Source organism: Ochotona princeps, chromosome 27 (assembly GCF_030435755.1).
Source record: "Ochotona princeps isolate mOchPri1 chromosome 27, mOchPri1.hap1, whole genome shotgun sequence".
Taxonomy (NCBI): domain Eukaryota; kingdom Metazoa; phylum Chordata; class Mammalia; order Lagomorpha; family Ochotonidae; genus Ochotona; species Ochotona princeps.
The window spans coordinates 11,894,370-11,914,676 of NC_080858.1; the positions used below are offsets into that span (position 1 = coordinate 11,894,370).

Sequence of the window (20,307 nt, forward strand, 5' to 3'; positions counted from 1 at the left end):
ACATTACTATGTCAATTAATTCCATGGTGATGTAAATTTTTGCTGATGGTATGTTGGAGCTTTGAATTGATCGGGATGATACTCTGCTGGCTCTGTCTTCAGACCAGAGAGGGTATACCTAAGAAGCCGCTGAACTTGACTAGACAATAAGATGCTGGACTCTATGTTTGGTATACGCTTGCATTGGGGGAATCTCAACTGAACTTGAACTGTGGTTATGCAACAAGGTGGAGGAATCCACCATGGTGGGAGGGTTTGGGGAGGGGTGGGGAGAATCCCAGTACCTATGAAACTGTGTCACATAATACAATGTAATTAATGAATTTAAAATAAAATTTAAAAAAAATGTTACGGTACAGTTCCATAGCCTTTGGGATTTCACTTTCTCCTTCTCTAAATTCCTTCACCCCCGAATCATTATCCCTCCAATTTATCACAACAGTATAGACCATGAACAGCTATAAGTCCATCATTCTGCTATTGTGTATCCTGACACTGTAGGCGTGGAGAATGGCAGAGAGTTCAGCATGCTATTGTCAAAACATATTTAACAGTCTCATTGGGAGTCTGTTTCTATTTTGGAAGTAGAGATGCACACTGCATTGTATCCTCACAGCAGGATATGACAGTCTCTGTTGCACAGTTCCTATACATCCCCTTAAATGAAAATAAAATCAACAACAGGAAGAAACATAGAAAATTTGCAACATGAAGTTAAGTAACATGCTACTGAATGATCAATGTGTCATTGAGAAATAAAAAAGAAAATTACAACAAGAGCCATTTTTAGGAAGATAAGCAAAACAAGCTTTTAGATTAACAAAGAAAAGCAAAGAGAAAAACCAAGTAATATTAGAGATGAAAAAGAAAATATCCTAAGACACTACTAAGGTGATCTCTTTTTGCTGAATGGATCTTTGAATTATTATATGGTGTCCTTCATCTCTTAATATTTTTCATATCAAAGTCTATATCATCTGATATAAGAATGACTATACCAGATCATTTTTCCTTCCCATTAGCCTGGAATACCTTTTTCCATCCTTTCACTTTCTGTTTCCACATATCTTAGTTGGTAAGATGTCTCCTGTAGGCAGCAAATAGATAGGTTTATTGTTTTTATCCAGTCTGCTAATCTATTACTTGATTGATGATTGCGTCCTTCCTTTCTAATAATTAGACTTGGTTTTATTTCAGTGTTGCTATCTCCTGGATGACATAGTCCTTAAATTCCTACAGGTGCTTCTCGTTGTTGATAAGAAGCTTTATAACAAGTTTTGTTTTTTTAAGTTCTTTATTCCCCATTTTCTTTTTTTTTAATTGATTAATTAATTTATTTTTTAATTCATTAATTACATTGTATTATGTGACACAGTTTCATAGGTATTGGGATTCTCCCCAACTCTCCCCAAACCCTCCTACCATGGTGGATTCCTCCACCTTGTTGCATAACCACAGTTCAAGTTCAGTTGAGGGGCTTGGCGGCATGGCCTAGTGGCTAAGGTCCTCGCCTTGATCCCATATGGCCGCTGGTTCTAATCCCGGCAGCTCTACTTCCTCTCTGTCTCTCCCCCTCTCAGTATATCTGACTTTGTAATAAAAATAAAATAAATCTTTAAAAAAAAAAAAGTTCAGTTGAGATTTCCCCATTACAAGCATATACCAAACATAGAGTCTAGCATCTTATTGTCCAGTCAAGTTCAACGACTTCTTAGGTATACCCTCTCTGGTCTGAAGACAGAGCCAGCAGAGTATCATCCCGATCAATTCAAAGCTCCAACATACCATCAGCAAAAATTTACATCATTATGGAATTCCTCAACCAACTCTGAGATCAGCAAAAGCTTTTGCTCCTTTGTGGGCGAAACATCAGTAATATTCATTGTGCCTCTCTCTCTCTCTCTCTTTTTTTTCTTGCTCTTGGTCATTGCTATTCTGGTTAGCAGATTCCTCTCATTAGGACTGGTTTCTGCTGCCCTCTGGTCTACAGGTCAATTTTACTGATTGCAGTTGGTACCCAGTTCTTTGCTTTCAGTCACTTCTGCCATTCCCTCCAGCGAATTTCAGTCCCAGGCTCTCGTGGCTTCCACTAGAACCTCTGTAGCCCCAGCTCCTGGCTCACCACCTTGTGCATCATGTGATACTACACTGTGGCCACACCATTGCTGCCACAGTCCTTATCCCACTTCTGCTTCGAGTAGTGCTCAAGATTATGGAAACACCAGCTGTACTAAATCACTGTACTAAATCAGTGGTGCTAGTCTTTGCAGAACCTGCTAGCCAGTAGGTCTGAAGGCCACCCAGATCTATTTTGTGTGGAACCTGCAATATGCCAAGTCGGTACTATTTTCCCTGTGAGACCAGTATAATGCATTGAGCTGGAAGTGAGTTCCAGCTCAGTGCCTGTGCAGCTCACTGTTGATTCACAAACCTGCCTCTCCTCTAGCCGTTTCCCTCAGTATACAAAATGGCATGGTGGAGTCTGAGCCATGAAATCCATCCTGTTTCTGCATTTGCCTGCTTGGGTTCTGCCATTCTGCTTCTGCTCATGGTTGAATCAAGCAAATCAACAGGACTAGCAGCTCTATACTTGGGTTCACCTTCTGAGCTCCTGATGAACTTCCCTTCCCACCCCGTTGCTGGTGGAGTTCCAATCACCAACTGCTGACCGCTGCTGGGGTATCTGGTCACTGCAACACCACTCTGCTGTCTCCATGGCTTCCCAGGGTCCATGGGCTTCAAGTGTCCCTCTGCCATTGGCCTGTCTTCTCCTATTTCCTGGGATCATGGCCTCTCTGCTTCACCCTGAATAATGTTTCTGCATCTATTTAAACATGTTGCTGCCCTGTCCACCATCTTTTTTCTTATTACATTTACGCTTACCACCAAAAGCTTTACACAGAATTTAAATCTTGGTATCACTGTTATACTTTAAAAAATACTTATTTGTTTATTTGAAAGGCATAATAACAGCTGGGAGACACACACACACACACACACACACACACACACACAAACAAGGTGTGGAGAGATGGACAGACAGAGTGAGAGAAAGACAGGGAGAGAGAAAGCCTCCAACTTCTGGTTCACTCCTGAAATGTCTGCAAGAGCCAGGTCTGGGCCAGGCCAAGCCAAGAGCTAGGAAGTCCACCTTCACGTCTCACACAGGCAGCAGGGCTGCAAGCACTTGTTCCAACATCTACTGCCTTTCCAGGTGCAATGGCAGGAAGCTAAAGTAAAAGTGGAGTACTCAGGACTAGAACCAGTGCGTCGGTATGAGATACAGGCATCACAAGCTGCAGCTTATCGTGCTGGGCCACAACCATTTTTATACTTAAGCAAGTCTAGTTAACAGGTTTCTATACTTACAACCAAATAGCCTTATTTTATATAAAACTTACAACCAGCCTTATTTTTTATTAAAAAATGGCACAGAGCTTTTTAAAAAAATTTTTATACCAAAATAAATTTAGCTTCTTTCATCTTCCACGACTTTATGAAATACCCTCATTTGCTACTTTCTTACATTTTTGCTTTCTTAGGGATGTGACTAGAAAGTGGTGGCGAGAAGAAGACTGTGCCAAACTGCCTGAACTCAGTTTCCAAGTGATTCTGTGCTGAATCTGCATTCCTAGCTGTGTGACACTGTAAAAGTTACTTTATCACTGTGTGCTTCATTCACAAAGTGGATGGTCTCCTTTCTAGAAATGTTGCAAAAGTTAAGAGTTAACACACACAAAGAACGTAGCTCCATGCCTTGTCCACTGCAAAGGCTCAGAAGAGGCAGTGATTATGGATGCGTGAGGGTCACTGGCTAGATTTTCTCAAGCTCTTGATCGTGCTTCTGGTGGCTTCACCTTGGAGCTCCACAACATTATCTAGACCTTTTAAACCACTGATGGAATCATGGGGTGCTCCTGAATTGTGAAATATCTGAATGATCTGTGGCTTAGGGTCAGCACATTTCTTTAGTAGATTTTTATTAAACACACAAGCTTTTAAAAGTGCATGTTAAAAAGGTATCATATGGCATCCCTATGATTGTATTTTTCAGTTGTTCCAAGTTGTCCCCAACCACAAGGCTGAGCCCTAGTGCCAGCGCATGAGGTAGATGTTGGCTGAATAAAAAGTTTACATAGAAGCAGATATTTTAAGAGTGTCACCATATACTGTTTTTAGTGAAGAAATGCTTTATTACTGTAATTTTGTATTTTACCATAACTTTGACTCTAAATGATTTTTTAAAGATTTATTTATTCGTGGGGCTGACATCATGACGTAGCAGGCTAAGTCCCTGTCTGTGGTGCACTGGCTCAAGGCCTGGCTGCTCCTCATCGATCTAGCTCCCTGCTCATGCACCTGGGAAAGCAGCAGAAGACAGCCCACATCCTTTGAGTCCCTACCCCAACATGGGAGACCTGAAAGAAGCTCCTGGCTCCTGGCTCTGGGCCCGCCCAAACCCAGCTATTGCAGCCATTTCAGAAGTCAAACATTGCATGAAAGATTTCTCTCTCTCTCCCTCTTTCTGCTTTGTCGTTCAGTCTTTCTTTCTGTAATTCTACCTTTCAAATAAAAATAAATGAATATCATTTTTGAAAAATTCAACTTTAAAACAAACCATTTATTTATTTATTTGATTCTCAGAGTTGCAGAGAGAGGGAGAGCTATAGCGATCTTCCATCTGCTGGTTTCATCCCCAAAGGCCTGATATGGCCAGAGCCTGGCCCAGGTGGAAGCCAAGAGGCAGCAGAGTCCAAAAACAATTGGGCTACACTCTACTGTCTTCACAAGTACATTAGCAATAAGTAAAAACAGAAGTAGAAAAGACAGAACAAGAAACAGTGCCAAACAAGGATGCCTGATTAACTCACTATGCCACAATGTGGGCACGTAAAATAGTCTCTGATGTTGAAAACATGTTATTTTGTTTCAAATACTGTAAATAAGGCAACATTTTACATGTTCCAATTACTGGTACACAATTGAATACTGCATTTGCTTTCAGTGTCACATGCTGTTGTATTTCAGTTTGTTGTTGCCATTAACAACCTTATACTGATGTTCAGGATCGTATGCATACTTTATTGTGAACCCTGAATACCGTTTTGCAGTTAACATTTTTTTTTTGAATGTGAGCAGTGTCTAAATTTACAAAGGTGGATGACACTGGTTCTGTCTTGTATTTGGGAACAATCACAAAAATTTAATAATCGATATAGTTTCCAGGAAGAGAAAATAGTTTAGGGACTGACATAGAAAATTTTTCAAGATACATATATTTTGGTTCTTTTTTAATTTAAAGGATGTGAGTACAAAACTTACAAAGCCTGATTATGTCTTGTAAACTGATTTCATAAATTAAATTTAGAGTAATAGCACCAATAGAGTGGAACTGTTCACATGTTGAAGATCTTACTAGTATACCAAGCATTCGTTAACTGGCCCCTTTCACGTACTATTTGAAGTGATTAAATATATGTCAGTACTTTCACTTTAGAGGCAAAGCTATCATTTTAATTATGTCACTAAATCTGTATTTGTTAACGAGGCATAAAAACATGTTTTTTAAAACATTACTTCTAAAGTGCTAAACACGGCCATATACCAGGACCAGCTCACATGGGCTCAAAATTACTGATAGTTAAACTTCAGCAAATCTGTGAGTTGGTTGCTAAATACAACCATTATTAAAAATTAAGTTACATAAACTTACAATTAAGTAGCTATGCAAATATTCACAAGACATTATTTCATAACATTTTTCTACATTTTACTGTGTATATATATTTATATATATATATTTTTTATATATATATTTTACTGTGTATATATTAAGGAGTCAAAAGAAAATGGTATTAAAAGATAAGTTTGTTTTTTCCTAATATTTATTTATGTGAACAGCTAAGCATCAGAGAGAGAAACAACAAGGTGGTGGGAGGAAGAGAGAGAGAGAGGAATGGAATAGAGGAGAGAAATTTTAAATACAGATGCATTCCCTGAATAGCCTCAACAGCCAGAGCTAGGTCAGGCTGAGGCCAGGAGCCTGGGAACCCAGCAGGGACTCTCACATGAGTAGTAAGGGCTGGGATCACCATCAGCATCCTGGAACAGGATGCTGACACTGCGAGCAGCAGCTTACCTTGCTCTGCCGTATTACTAGCCCCTAACAATATGCGTACTTTGGTACAAAAAGCTTTTTAAATCCTTGGTAGAGGAGGCATTCAGAAAGTTTGCAGATAATGGCCAGTGTAATGATATATTCCATGCCCTCATTTGCTCATCAATTGGTAGCTGTATGGGTTGATCGCATTTCTGGCCTAAAGTGACTATAATCAACAAGAGAAGCTTTTTGATACGCTGATTTCATTTCCTTGGATATCCAGAAATGCGATAACTGAGTCATATAGCAGATCTATTTTTAGTTTTTTGAGGAACCTACGTGCTATTCTCCATAATAGTTACACTAATTTGCAATTTACATATTTTCTTTCTCCTTGGCAGCATTTGTTTATTCTTGTCTTTCTCATAACAGCCTTTCTAGCTAGAGTGAGACAGATCTCATTATGCTTTTGATGCATTTCCCAGAAGCTAATGATGCCAATCATTTCCTCATATATTTCTTGGCATGGTGAAATATTAATTAGCTATTAAAAAGGATAAAATTTTGACATTTGCAGCAAAGTAAACTAAACTGGAAATCATTATTTAAGTGAAATAAGCCAGGCACAAAAAAAACAAATACTGAATATTCCTTCTCATATGTGCAAGACAGGGAAAACTGATCTGAACTTAGAGATGAGAAGATCTCATTGGCCCAAATTTTTAGGCTAATGAACTTAGACAAAGATATTTTGTTTTTTGTTGTTTATGCAAAAAGGTAGAAATTTCTCAAGGATTTCAAGTTACAATAAAGTGGCACCCATATAACATCCTCGTCTGCAATGTATTTTTTGGACAATTTAGCCACAAGAAACTGTGGCTAAGAATGGAGACCCCACACACAACCGCCTGGATTCTAATTCCTGACTTGAAGCTTCTAGACCTTGGGCAAATGTAAACTCTTGACTTCAGGCCAGCTTCTTCAGCTGCGAAACCAGGCAATAAAAACTACTCACTTGCCAGTTTTCTAAATATTCACACTTGCCAGGTAGAGTAAGATCTAGCACAGAGTAAGGCCCATAGACATACATCAGAGATAAAGGCATTTTGAGAGACAGTGTCATACTGTCCTAATTACAGTTCATAGTTCATCTAGGGATAGCTAACAAGGAAAGTTTCACTGGAAACCTCGGTGACTTCAGTTTGACTTCACTGTGGTAGAGTGTGTAAGGCGACATGTGCAGCCCTCCATACACACTGATGCAGCATCCACAGATTCAAACCTTGTATTTTACTCATATTCTTCTGATTTCCTCCTTCAGCCAAAAGACTAGGTTCCGAAATCTTATAATTTTAAATTCAATCATGGTCAGCAACTTGATATGCTAATAGATGTCTAACTTCATATACATAAAAATGTTTTCCTCTGCAATTGTAGCCCTCTCAAAATGGAATTTTCTTGATTTTTGTTTTGCTTTTTTAGATGTAATTACTCCAAATGGATTGAATGTTAAGAAATTTTCAGCTGTTCATGAGTTTCAAAATCTCCATGCCATGAATAAAGCGAGGATCCAAGATTTTGTTCGAGGTCATTTCTATGGGTATGATTTTCTTCTCTTTTTACGTTTGTATTTATTTTTGTTTGAAAGCGGGGGGAAAGAGTGAGAGAAAGAGAGAGACAGAGAGATCTTCCAGGTGCTAGTTCACTCTTCACTGGCCCATGCTGAAGTCATGAGCCTCTAACTCTATTCTGATCCCCTATGAGGACGGCAGGAACTCCAGTACTGGCATCATCACCTGTGACCTCCCAGAGCGAGCATTAGCTGGCAGCTGGAATGGGAAGTGGAGCCAGAACTCAATCCCAGGCACTCCAATATTGGATGTGAACATTCAAGTGGTGTATTAATCACTGTGCCAAATAACTAATCCTGTACTATTCTTTATTTTAAAAAGATAGAAGGTGATTATTTTAAGCATCTCAGTTAGCTAAAAAATAGGATTGTTACACTAAACATTTGCTTTTCTTAGTCTCTTTTTCCCTCAACAGAATATGTGTGTACATGTTGTTACTGTTGCTTTAATTAATTCACAACTGTTTTGTTTATTTTGTTTTAGTCACCTCGATTTTGATCTTGAAAAGACTTTATTTTTCTTCATTGCTGGGAGGTATGAGTTCTCAAACAAAGGAGCTGACATTTTTCTAGAATCCTTATCCAGGCTAAATTTCCTGCTAAGGGTAAGAAAGTTCTATGATATAAATATAGCTCTTGTAAGGATGACTACCAATGAGAATCACAGAACTTTTTTTGGCTTTTCAGAAAGTCTTCAAGAGAATGTAGGGCTTTGAAGACTAAAAATGAAAACCTTATTCAAAAAATGACTTCAACTCATTAAATTCACATATTATATTCTTCGCACAGGTATCTATATCGTCAAGTATGATTTTTTTTCTCAAAAAAATTCAAGCTTATCACATGTGCTGTGTCCTAAGAAGCCATTATAACACCATTTCTCCTTACATGAATTTGTAACCAATCGAAAGATAAATATGTAGAAAGTAAGCAAATAAAGAGCAAAATATCATCTGTTTAAACCAATAAAGATTGGTTTGGATTTACAACAGCAATGGAAGTTGCAAATCAGTAACATTGAACCTTGGTATTACAACTAACTAACTAGTCACAGGCAGCTCTGGCCATAGTCACCCTCCCCCAACTGACTCAGGCCTTCAGAGAAATAATGGCTCATGGTCAAGCACTACAGCACCAGCTCTTGGTAGGACACAACAGGAAGAGCCCCTTCTCCTTTCCAACTCACCAGTTCTGCTTCCTCTCTAAGAGGAAGATACCTTAAAGTGTTAAAGTAGGAGATGTCTTACCACTCGGAAATAGAAGGGAAAAACAAGCTCTTAGTCCTAATGATGTGGAATCATTTTTTTGGCTCATAAGCTTCCCTAACTAGTTCAGAAATGAAATATTTTCCAGTAGAAGGAGTTTTGATAATGATAATATGTCAAAGCTATGAACTGAAGTTATTGGGAAGATACTTTAAGGAGACAAATAGAAACTCCAGCTAAGTTTTTTCTTGGACCTAGAATCTTTACCTTAGAGAAAACATTACACCAAGAATACAGGAAAGTTTCCTAGAATCTCATTAACAAAGAAGGAATATGTTAAAAAGAACTTAGGTTTGTAATAGAACTGAAAAATTATAAAGATTATTCAGGAATAATCGTATTTCATATGTCCTATGACATATGAACTATTCAACAGACTTTGTAAATAGACTCACTACTATATCAAATACACGTTTAATAAATACACTATTAATAAATGTATCCATTTAATTTAAAAATATTTAGTTTCTTTTTATTTGTGAAGAAACAGCCTATTGCTATTATATTACACATCAAAGACCATTACGATAGGCCCTTGTGGCTGCCAATAAGCCATTGTTTGAGACACATGCATCCCATAGCAAAATACCAGAGGAGCCCTAGCTACTCTGCTTCCAACACAGCTTCCTACTAATGCATCCTGGGACACAGTGGTGACGGCTCCAGTGCTTGGGCCTCTAGCACAAATGGGATTGTGAGATCCTGCTTTGAACTGGCCCAGCCCTGTCTGTTGTGGGCATTTGGGAAGTGAACAGGTAAATGGAAGGTCCATCTCTTCCCCCACCTCTCTGTTACTCTGCTTCCCAAATAAACAAGTAAGTTTAAAAAATAATAATTACCATACCTGGAGAGGTTAGAAGAAGGCATTTGCTTTCCACATAGTTCATTTATTCTTTGACAATGTATTTTCTCCTCTTGGAGTCAGTTTCCTGTTCCACAGATTCTGTAGGAATAAAAAACAGATTTGAAAACTGAAAACATCAAATAAAATCCCAGCTCTGCCACTAACCTATTATAGGAGTTCAAGAAAACCGTTGAATCATTCATGCCTCTATTTTGACATTAATAAAAGCATACATGATTATTCTGATAATTAGGTTAAATGATGCATTTAAAGCATACCGGTGCCTGCATGCTAAGCCAAAAGTACTATGCGTATACTTGTTTCTTTCTTTTGGAGCTAATAACCATAATGCAACACCAATAGAATGGACATTTAGTGGAAAACTGTAAATTGTATATTGTTCACATTAATGTGAATGAGCTAAAATAAATCAAGACACCATAATAAAATCCTAATAAATTTTCAATCATTTTATTTATTTTTAAATAACTTTTAGAAATGTTTCCTTTTTACATATTATTTCCATTTTAGCTGAAAGGCAGAGAACAGGGAGACAGGCACAGATCTTCCATCTGCTGGGTCACGATTCAGATGCCCATGGCTGAACAAGCCGAAGCCAGGAGCCTGGAGTTCAACCTGGGACACTCAGAGGGTGGCAAAGACTTAAGTGCTTAACCCATCACTTACCACCCCAGTAACTGTGCATTTGCAGGAAGCTGCTATCAGAGGTAGAAGAACCGAAACTTAAACCAGGCACTCCAATATGGAATATGGGTATCCCAAGTGAGGACTCAATATCCATGCCAAACACCCATCCGTGAAATTTTTTTTTTTTTAAGATTTTATTGTTATTGGAAAGCCGGATATACAGAGAGGAGGAGAGACAGAGAGGAAGATCTTCCATCCGATGTTTCACTCCCCAAGTGAGCCGCAACAGGCAGGTACGCGCAGATCCGATGCCGGGACCAGGAACCTCTTCCGGGTCTCCCACGCGGGTGCAGGGTCCCAAAGCCTTGGGCCGTCCTCGACTGCTTCCCCAGGCCACAAGCAGGGGGCTGGGTGGGAAGTGGAGCTGCCGGGATTAGAACTGGCGCCCATATGGGATCCCGGGGCTTTCAAGGCGGGGACTTTAGCCGCTAGGCCACGCCGCTGGGCCCCCATCCGTGAAATTTTAAAGCACTACTTCTGACCCTATAAGTTCTCCTACAGGAGAACATTTCATGGGAACGCACCATGACATCAACTGATTCATACATTGTAGAATCAGTGCCATGAACATATCTTGTCCGAACTTTCAAACTGTTAACTGATAAATCTTGATTAAAAGCCAGATTTAGATGAGCCTTTTTGAAAACATCTCAGGAAGGTGGAAATAGTTTCTCCGTGAATCATCAGGTTTTTTTTTTTTTCTTTCAAAGTTTAAGGTTTGTCTGCCACATGCCTCTGACTCTTTGGTGTTTGACTCTGCTGTTTTCTAACCCCCGTCAGATGCACAAGAGTGACGTCACCGTCGTGGTGTTTTTCATTATGCCTGCCAAGACAAATAATTTCAATGTGGAAACCCTGAAAGGACAGGCAGTGCGAAAACAGCTATGGTAATTTCACATCTTGAGAGTGTTGTCAAGCATTAAATGTGAGAAATTTATTTTTTAATTTTATTTTTAGTTGACATATTTACCGGGCACCATGTGATGTCTTGATACCTGTATACATTGTGTAATGTTCAATCTCGAGTTAACATATAACATTCTCCTTAAATACATAACATTCTTTTATGTCAAAGCTATTAGAGATCCTTTATTCTAGTTGTTTAAAAATTTAGAAAAGGAAAGATAGAGCACTCTTATGGAAATTTAAAAAACATATTCCAAAATAAAGTGATTATTAAAAATGACTTCCCTTCCATATTCCTAGCCCAGGCTTCAGAAATTATCAACTAATTCCAAAACTTGTTACATTTATACCTCCATTCACTCATATCCCCTATCCTCTCTGAACGTTCTGCTGCTTAGGCTCTAAAGGATTCTTACTCCAGAGGCTATACAAAAGAGACCTGTGATTTCAAAGAATGCTGGTGCAACAATAGCATTGCCATGAGAGTATAACAGTTATAATGCTGTTTAGGTGACAAATCTTTGTATTTCAAACAGGGACACTGTGCATTCAATGAAGGAAAAGTTTGGAAAGAAACTGTATGATGCATTATTAAGGTAGGGGCTTAGAATAACCAACTCTTCAAGCATTTAGCATTTCACTACACTCTTCAGTTTAGACCCTGTGATATGTTTATTTTGTTCCAAATATGAAAGAAGTTAGAGCCTGTGCCAATGTGGTACGTCGCACGAGCAATGCTGTATCCTTCATTTGCTAAACACTTGTAAGCAGTGTGTGCAGATGAGAATATATTCGTGTATGCAGGTAAATTCTAATTCATTTGGGGAATTTATTCATGATTAATGTGTCACTGTGAAGATGAGGGAGATTTCATACCAAAATTTATGTTGTCTTAATACATATTAAATATATTTATTTGCATATGAAAACAAAATCACAATTTGTTTAAAAAATAACAAACATTAGTTGAGATAAACAAAGCATGTAGTGTATACGTTTAACACCTGGGAAGCACTCGGTGCCTGTGGTTTTTATTGCTAACTCTGTTTTCCCCACAGAGGCGAAGTTCCTGACATGGATAATATTTTAGATCGAGATGATCTAACAATTATGAAAAGAGCCATCTTTTCAACTCAGGTAGCAAAGAAAAAAGTGATCACTGTTTTCCACAATTATCAAAATCAATATTTTTATTTACTGGGCATGAGTTAATTTGGGACGCATTTAGAACTCAGAGTTAGAAATGACGTTCTTGCACAGTCCCTTCAAATGAGTGACTTTGTATATTCTATCATGAGTTGTCTCAATGACTTCCTTGAAATTCAGCGAAATTTCTTGGTATCCACTTACAATGTTAACTTGGAACCAATGTAGCTGCTTGAAAAACTGTATGTTATGGTAATAAAAAGTACCTGGGGCTAGTGCTATGATGTAACAAGTTAAGCCTTTTTCTGTGGCACGGGCATCCCATATGAGAGCTTGTTTGAATCCTGGTTGCTCCACTTCCAATCCAGCTCCCTGCTAATGGCCTGGGAAAGCAGCAGAGGATGGCCCAAAGCCTTGGACCAGCCACCCAGAAGATGCTCCTGGCTTTAGACCAGCTTAGCTCCAGCTATTGTGGCCATTTGGAAAGTGAGCCAGCAGATGAAATTCATTCTCTCTCTCTGTGTCTATATCCTTCTATGCCTTTCAAATAAACATTTTAAAAGCTCCTAATTTTTCTCTGAAGTATGGAATTTTAGCCATTGTAGAAAAACCATATCCCAGTCAAAAGAAACTCTTCCAAAATGTTTTAGTCCAGCCCCCAAATTCATGTCCTAACATTGGGGCATCAAGTCCTGAGGGACAGCCCCAGTAGAAGAAATCAGCAAAGTACATCTTAAGATTTCAGGACACCTTAACGTTGTAAAGAAGGTCCAGGAGCAGCTGAGAAAGCCTGGCTTCTGTAAGGTGCCATGGGGAAAAAAAAAAAAAAAGGTTTCTACGTTTGCAGTAAGACACAGGCAGACAGAGCCATCACTGCCAGTGTCATTCCCACACGCTGAAGGCGTGAAGGTCAGACGGAAGGTCAGTCATCTATCGCTGAGATGAGTGATGTGCAGCCACCCCCTCCACAGCTGGCATTTCCTTCTCTCTCCGACTTTAGCGACAGTCTTTGCCTCCAGTGACCACTCACAACATGATCGACGACTCCACCGACCCCATCCTCAGCACTATCAGACGGATCGGACTTTTCAACAGTCGCGCAGACAGGGTTAAGGTGAAACTCATTGTTCAGACATACGGATACTGGAAACATCCCTTAGCTGTTTTTAATATCTACTTGAAATGCTTTTAACTATTTATCAAGAAAATCAATTCTATTTCTTGAGTGAAGTATAACAAATATTTTGGCATCATTCTTAAAAATTAGCATCTTTTCATGCTTTTGAGTTTTAGTTCTATTATTTACTATCATTGTACAATATTGTCAATATGAAAAAGGAAAACATTCAATTTCTAATAATATAAACATAATTAATTAAGAATTAATTTAATGGTGAAAATATATATTAACATAAATTGTGTTCGCTTTTTCTCGGCTGGTTCATCCCTAGCTGTTGCATGTTTGGGAAGCGAACAAGCAAATGGGGAATCTCCTCCTCTCTTGCAGTACGCTTAAAAATAAAGTTCAATTTAAGGACAAGTCTCCGGTTTCAAACACTATCACTCAAGGCATTTGTGTACTTCTTTTGACTCTTGAGTTTCTGCAACGACTGGGTCCAAGGCTGCTGGCTGCTAAGGGTATTTACATGAATAAGACCTGGTCTCTCTCACGGTTTGGGGTGGGCATTTGGCTCCATGGCCCCACTGCTGGCCGAGACACTTGCTGAGTTCAAGCCCCAGCTTGTGCGCCCTGCTCCACCCTGGGTAACTGTCTCCCCCCATCGATGTGGGAGGCTGGACAGAGCTCACTTCCTGACTCTTGGCCGCAGCTTCAGCCAGGCCCCAGCCACTGCACACTTTCGAACGTGAACAAGGGAATAAGAGTTTCTGGGTTGGCTCTCAGAGAAAGAGACGCGCTCCTTCTCTCTCCTCCATTTGCCTCTCTCTATCAAACCGTAAGATAATTTTTAAAACAACCACACTGTAGGACATTTTTATGTTGTTACATTCTTTTCTCATTAGAATTATCCTTTTTTTAAAATTGTAGGTGATTTTACACCCAGAGTTTCTGTCTTCGACCAGCCCCTTGCTACCCATGGATTATGAAGAGTTTGTGCGAGGTTGTCATCTTGGAGTATTTCCATCTTACTATGAACCCTGGGGCTATACTCCAGGTAGGTGGCGTAAACATTCCAGGTAGGTTATGGAATTTTAATTTTGTTAGCATATTATTTTATGTGCATATATATAAGGATCAAAGTTGGTAAATAATTTCCACTGTTTCAATTTCTCAATTTGGTTTAAAGATAATTTTTAATTAGCTACTTCTCAGGGACCTACTTTGTGCTTTGTAGATTCTGAACTAAGAAAAAGATTTACCTAAATATTTCATGGTGTAGTTGCACACTCATTGTTTCATAAGTATCTGAGTTATCACCTTAGTCCATCCCCCCCAAAATAAAGAATGTTTGTGAAAATGGCATATTCTATAGATTAATTTATGTGAAAGGCAGGGGAATTGAGGGGGCAGGAAAGATCTTCACTGGTTCACTCCACAAATGGTTGCCCCAACCAGATCTGGGCCAGAACAAAGACACAGCCAGGAACTCCATCCTGGTCTCCCCATGGGTACTTGCTTCATCTTCCACTGTCTTCCCAGGGACATTAGCAGGAAAGCTAGGTTTGAAGTGACCACCGGGGATCTGAACTGGCACTCTGATACAAGTTGCTAACAGCAGCTTAACAAACTGAGTCAAAATGATGATTCTGATTTTTTTTTTAAGATTTACTTTTTTTTTTTTTAATTAAAAAGACAGATTGACAGGAGAGACAGAGATAAAGATTTTCCATCAGCTGGTTCACTCCCCAAATGCAGCAATGGTTAGAGCTAAGCAAATCCAAAGTTAGGAGCTTCTTTGGGTCTCCCACACGGGTGCAGGGTCCCAAGGCTTTGGGCCATCCTCCACTGCCTTCCCAGGCCACAGGCAGGGTGCTGGATGGGAAGTGGGGCTGCCAGGACACAAACCAGTGCCCAAATGGGATCCTGGATTAGCCAACTGAATCATTGTACCAGGCCCTGATATCTTTCTAACTAGAAGCTCTTTTCCTCCCCTGCACACTGTATTTTTTTTTCATTTTTAAAAAGATTTACTTATTATTTTTATTGAAAGCTGGATATACAGAGAGGAGGAGAGACAGAGGAAGATCTTCCATCTGATGGTCCACTCCCCAAGTGACCGCAACGGCTGGAGCTGAGCCAATCCAAAGCCAGGAGCTCCTCCGGGTCTCCCATGTGGGTGCAGGGTCCCAAAGCTTTAGGCCGTCCTCAGCTGCTTTCCGATGCCACAAGCAGGGAGCTGGATGGGAAGCAGGGCCACCCAGGATTAGACCCGGCGCCCATATGGGATCCCGGGAATGCAAGGTGATGGCCTTAACCACTATGCTATCGCACCGGGCCCTTCACACGGTATTTTTAAAGCTACGGATTCTCAGATCCACAATTTCTCTTTCTTTTCTGGTCTCTACTAGCATGACTGTTATGACCATCAAAGGAAGTAATTTCTACCAAAATATCAAAATCAGAGGGAAACACATACTTTAAGAATCAGTATTGTCATTTCCATCCCTTATTGGCAATCAGAGATTCTGTCTCACTTAGATACAATTCCGGTAAGTTTTAAGCAGAAGGTACAAAAAGTAAAAACTTGTAACAAAGGGAAAACATTTTTGCCTTCTGCTTCTCAATGTCATCAGGTAAGGGGCAACAAAGGCCAAGGTGCTAATGCAAAATAGTAGACTGAATTTGGGAGGAGAAACTTGTTAAACACTTATGTTCTTCTCCAAGATTTTGGATATAGAGCTTAAAACTCTATAAAAATAAGATCCTATATTCTTTCCAATAGCAGCAGCAAGAGGGCTTTGAATCCCCAAGAAGATCCTAGTCTTTTATTCTAGAGTCTACTTCTTAAGCCATAATATAAAAATGTATTTATCTAACTCTTCCATCCATCCACCTTGCAGTTCTAGAACTTGCTAGTGGCATAAGTTCTACACGTGTGAATGTGTTGTCTTTGCATTTACGAAATGTGCAACAAGTATTTCTGATTGTTTATGATTCAGTCTCTTGTGAGAATAGTAAAACTCACATTTTACTGCTGAGAGAAACGCTGTGTTGTTGACCCTTGTTTCTGCTATTTCTAGTAAGCAATACAGTTTAGAGTTATAAGGATTACAGTGCAGAAAAAGCATGAGGGTATATGTGACTGACGGAACAAAGGAAGGCATTGGGAAAAGATGATCTGTAAGCTTACTTTCCATCAAAACAGCATTTTACAGAACAGTTAAACTCAACAACACAAAATGATGGGGGTGATTCAGATACAGAAAATGTTCTACAAGAAAGACCTGAGAAAGTGGCTTAAGATGTAGAGAAGCAGGCACTCGGTGTAGTCGTTAAGCTACCACCTGGGACAGGCAGAAGTACGTAGCTGTGAGTATAAACCCTGTTTGTGATTCCAGCTTCCTACCGATTAGCGCCCAAGTAGGCAGCAAGTGATGGCTTAAGTGGGAGACTCCTATTTAGTTCTCAGCTCCTGGCTGTGGCCTCGCCCATTGCTGTCTGGCTTGGGTACCTGGGAAGTGAGACTGTGGACAGAATATAGATCTTTCTCTTCTAGCTCTCTCTCTCTCCTCTTTCTCTTTTGGCTTTTCAGATAAAGTAATTTAAAATAGGTAACAGCAGATAATTAGTAAATGTGTCATTTGATGTTTCAAATTAATCAAATGAAGGTGGCCACTCCTTCCCTAAACCACGGCTATAGAAAGAATGAGACTTCTGATGGTAGGTACATTCAGTATTAGCATATTAAATAGCTCTCCACTTAAAAAAAAATTCCTATGTGATGTTAGGTCTGTCTCATTCTAGAAGGCCCTCCCTAAATTTGTTCTGATTTTAGAGGAAACTTCATGAATAAAAGCATAAGCACTTATTTCATGAAAGTCATCTAGTGAATATACACTGAGCTTACATGGGTATCTGGCATATATACTGTATATTCGTTGTACATGAATATTTAATAAAAAAATAAAGATCTCTCTCTGTCTTTCCCCTTCTCTCTCTGGTGTGTGTGTGTGTGTGTGCGTGTGTGCGTGTGTGTAAGAAATTTTTTTCTGGAAACAAGTCCCAGAATTTTCACAATATTCTCAACTATTGTTAATCCCCATCCCATATTCCTCCTCTCATGCCTCCAAAACAATTATAGAAGCCCTGTTCTCAAGGCACAGAGCTACCACCATCTGGAAATACTTGCACATTAAAGGATAAAGCCAATGTCTAAACTGGATCACTTGAGGGAGCTATGGGAGATCCTGCCCACAAACTAAGAGTCATTCCATAATCAAACATGAATTCCTCATGAAAAAGGCAAACTCCCTGAGAAGAGCAATTTCTTTGTTGTTAGAAAGGCAGACATAGACACAGAGATCTTCCATGCACTGGTTCTTGCCCCAAATGCCTGTGATAGCTGGGATTAGGCCAGTGCAAAGTCAGGAGCTAGGAACCCAACCTGGTTCTCCTACATGGGTGACAGGGACCCAAGGACTTGAGTCATCACCGGCTGCTTCTCGGGATGCACATGAGCAGGAACTGGAAGTGGGAGCAGAGCTGGAACTGAATGTCAGGTGTTTCGAGACCAGATGCAGGCGTCCCAAGTGGTGTCTTCAGCATCGCACAGCATGCTTGCCCCCAAGAACATCCAGATTCAAAAACAAATTTCAGGTATCTCCTGAAAAAGGGGTTTTAACCAAAAGCTGCAGGACCGAATGATCACCACTTCTCTGAACTCCCAAGAAAGTGGAAGGGATTTGCGCAAAGGGGTATTTATGAGGGGAGAAGCCATCACATTTAAAGCACGTGTCTCACAATCTTTGTGTGTGTGTGTGTGTGTGTGTGTCTCACAATCTTACCACGTGGTTAGATACGGGGATAAAATGGGGACAAAAACTACAACAGGTTGGGTTTATACAGGCAGCATGTGGGGAGTTTGGAGCTGGGGCTCTGGCTTTGTGAGGCTGAACAAATTGTTTCATTTTGCTGTGCTTCCATTTCTTTGCCACTGAGGCTGAGATCACAACAGGCTCGTTAGGGAGACTCAATGAGTTAGTTGGTCCTACAGGCGACAAGCTTGCTACGGGTGGCACAAAGTGAACAAAGCTCTAAGTGGAAAGACCAGGGTATCGTTCACTGCATACACAAGAGGCTACAGCATGGGTCTGAAACCAAGCCTTTGTTTCCTTGGCAGCCGAATGCACTGTGATGGGCATCCCCAGTGTGACCACAAACCTCTCCGGCTTTGGCTGCTTCATGCAGGAGCACGTGGCTGACCCGACTGCTTACGGTGAGGCATGCCCCTTGACCAAGCAAGGCCCCTCTCTCAAGAGCTCTGCCCTGCTAGTTAAATGCATACATATACTTGCTGCTTAATTAAAAGCAGATTTGATTATGTGATCTGAAGATAAGAATGCTTTTTGATATTTATTATGAAGCGCAAAAGACAAGCTGCAAACAGAGTGAGAAACCTCAATGAATTTTCCTCATCACAAGATTTCCTATTTTTTGATCTCTGCTTCTTAAGAGTGGTGTTTCATTAACCATCACATGAGGAAAGCTATCTTGGTCACTACGTTTGAGGACACATATGGTTATCATTTTAAAGGTCCATGCCAAATCAGCATAATTCACTTCAATTATGACACAATTTACCTATCACCATCAATTTATCCATCTATGTCATGTATCTGCTATCTATCTGTTATCACCTATCCTGATTTGTCTATCACCTCTCCCTATCTTTCTATCTTTTGTGTTGCCTAGCTGATGGGTTAGTTAGAATGGGATGAATTCTCTCCCTTCCCTTTGACAATTCCTTAGGGATTTCACAAGGGAACAGGAGCTGCTCTCTTTCCTCAGATAAAGGCTGTGAATTTCAGCCCTGGCTACACATTAGGATTAAGGAGCCCAGAAATACTGGTACCCAGCTCTCACCCTGGAAATTATGGGAAACGGTTGATCCCATATGCCTGTAGAATGCCAGAATTTTTTCCAACAAGATCCACTTTAGTGAACTGTGTGCCAGACACAAATGCAATTAGCAGAAGACTTAAAAGTCCTACAAAGGACAGAGATCAAGTGCAGGCGGCGGCTGAGTCAAGCACTGGTTGATACAGCTGGCCTCTGACCCACAGGCAGAACACTGAGTAGCAGGGCTGTAAGGTTCATCCCGCTCTGACTTGTGCTGTGGCTTTGTGATCTGCAGGTATTTACATTGTGGACAGGCGGTTCCGCTCTCCAGATGATTCATGCAATCAGCTGACACAGTTTCTCTACAGATTTTGCAAACAGTCACGCCGCCAGAGAATTATCCAGAGGAACCGAACCGAGAGGCTTTCAGATCTTCTGGATTGGAGATATTTGGGCAGAGTAAGCAAGATTTTAATAAACACAGAGACACACTTTAAGAATTCCACTGGGGGCAGGCTTTGGCCAAGTGGTGAAGGTACCTGGGTCCCCTACATGAGCACCTGGGTTTGACACCTGGCTCTGGCAGCCTGCTGATGCACACCATGGGAGACAGCAGTGATGGATGGCTCAGATGGTTAGGTTTCTACCCCCCAAGTGTGAGATGCACGTGGACTTCAAGACTCTTGGCTC

The 20,307-nt window shown here is 40.2% G+C and overlaps 1 protein-coding gene and 1 long non-coding RNA gene across 2 annotated transcripts in view; one reads left to right on the plus strand and one right to left on the minus strand.

Moving 5' to 3' along the window:
- GYS2 (glycogen synthase 2) overlaps window positions 1-20,307 on the plus strand; it is a 40,952-nt gene that overhangs the window by 15,899 nt on the left and 4,746 nt on the right. Inside the window, exons 6-14 of the mRNA XM_058655839.1 lie at window positions 7,583-7,700; window positions 8,215-8,335; window positions 11,328-11,434; window positions 11,990-12,049; window positions 12,512-12,590; window positions 13,600-13,713; window positions 14,647-14,773; window positions 18,899-18,994; window positions 19,913-20,076. Coding sequence (XP_058511822.1) covers window positions 7,583-7,700; window positions 8,215-8,335; window positions 11,328-11,434; window positions 11,990-12,049; window positions 12,512-12,590; window positions 13,600-13,713; window positions 14,647-14,773; window positions 18,899-18,994; window positions 19,913-20,076 — 986 coding nt within the window. The remainder of the gene's footprint in view (window positions 1-7,582; window positions 7,701-8,214; window positions 8,336-11,327; window positions 11,435-11,989; window positions 12,050-12,511; window positions 12,591-13,599; window positions 13,714-14,646; window positions 14,774-18,898; window positions 18,995-19,912; window positions 20,077-20,307) is intronic.
- LOC131478120 (uncharacterized) overlaps window positions 1-20,307 on the minus strand; it is a 29,272-nt gene that overhangs the window by 7,908 nt on the left and 1,057 nt on the right. Inside the window, exon 2 of the long non-coding RNA XR_009244311.1 lies at window positions 9,835-9,938. This is a non-coding gene — a long non-coding RNA (uncharacterized LOC131478120). The remainder of the gene's footprint in view (window positions 1-9,834; window positions 9,939-20,307) is intronic.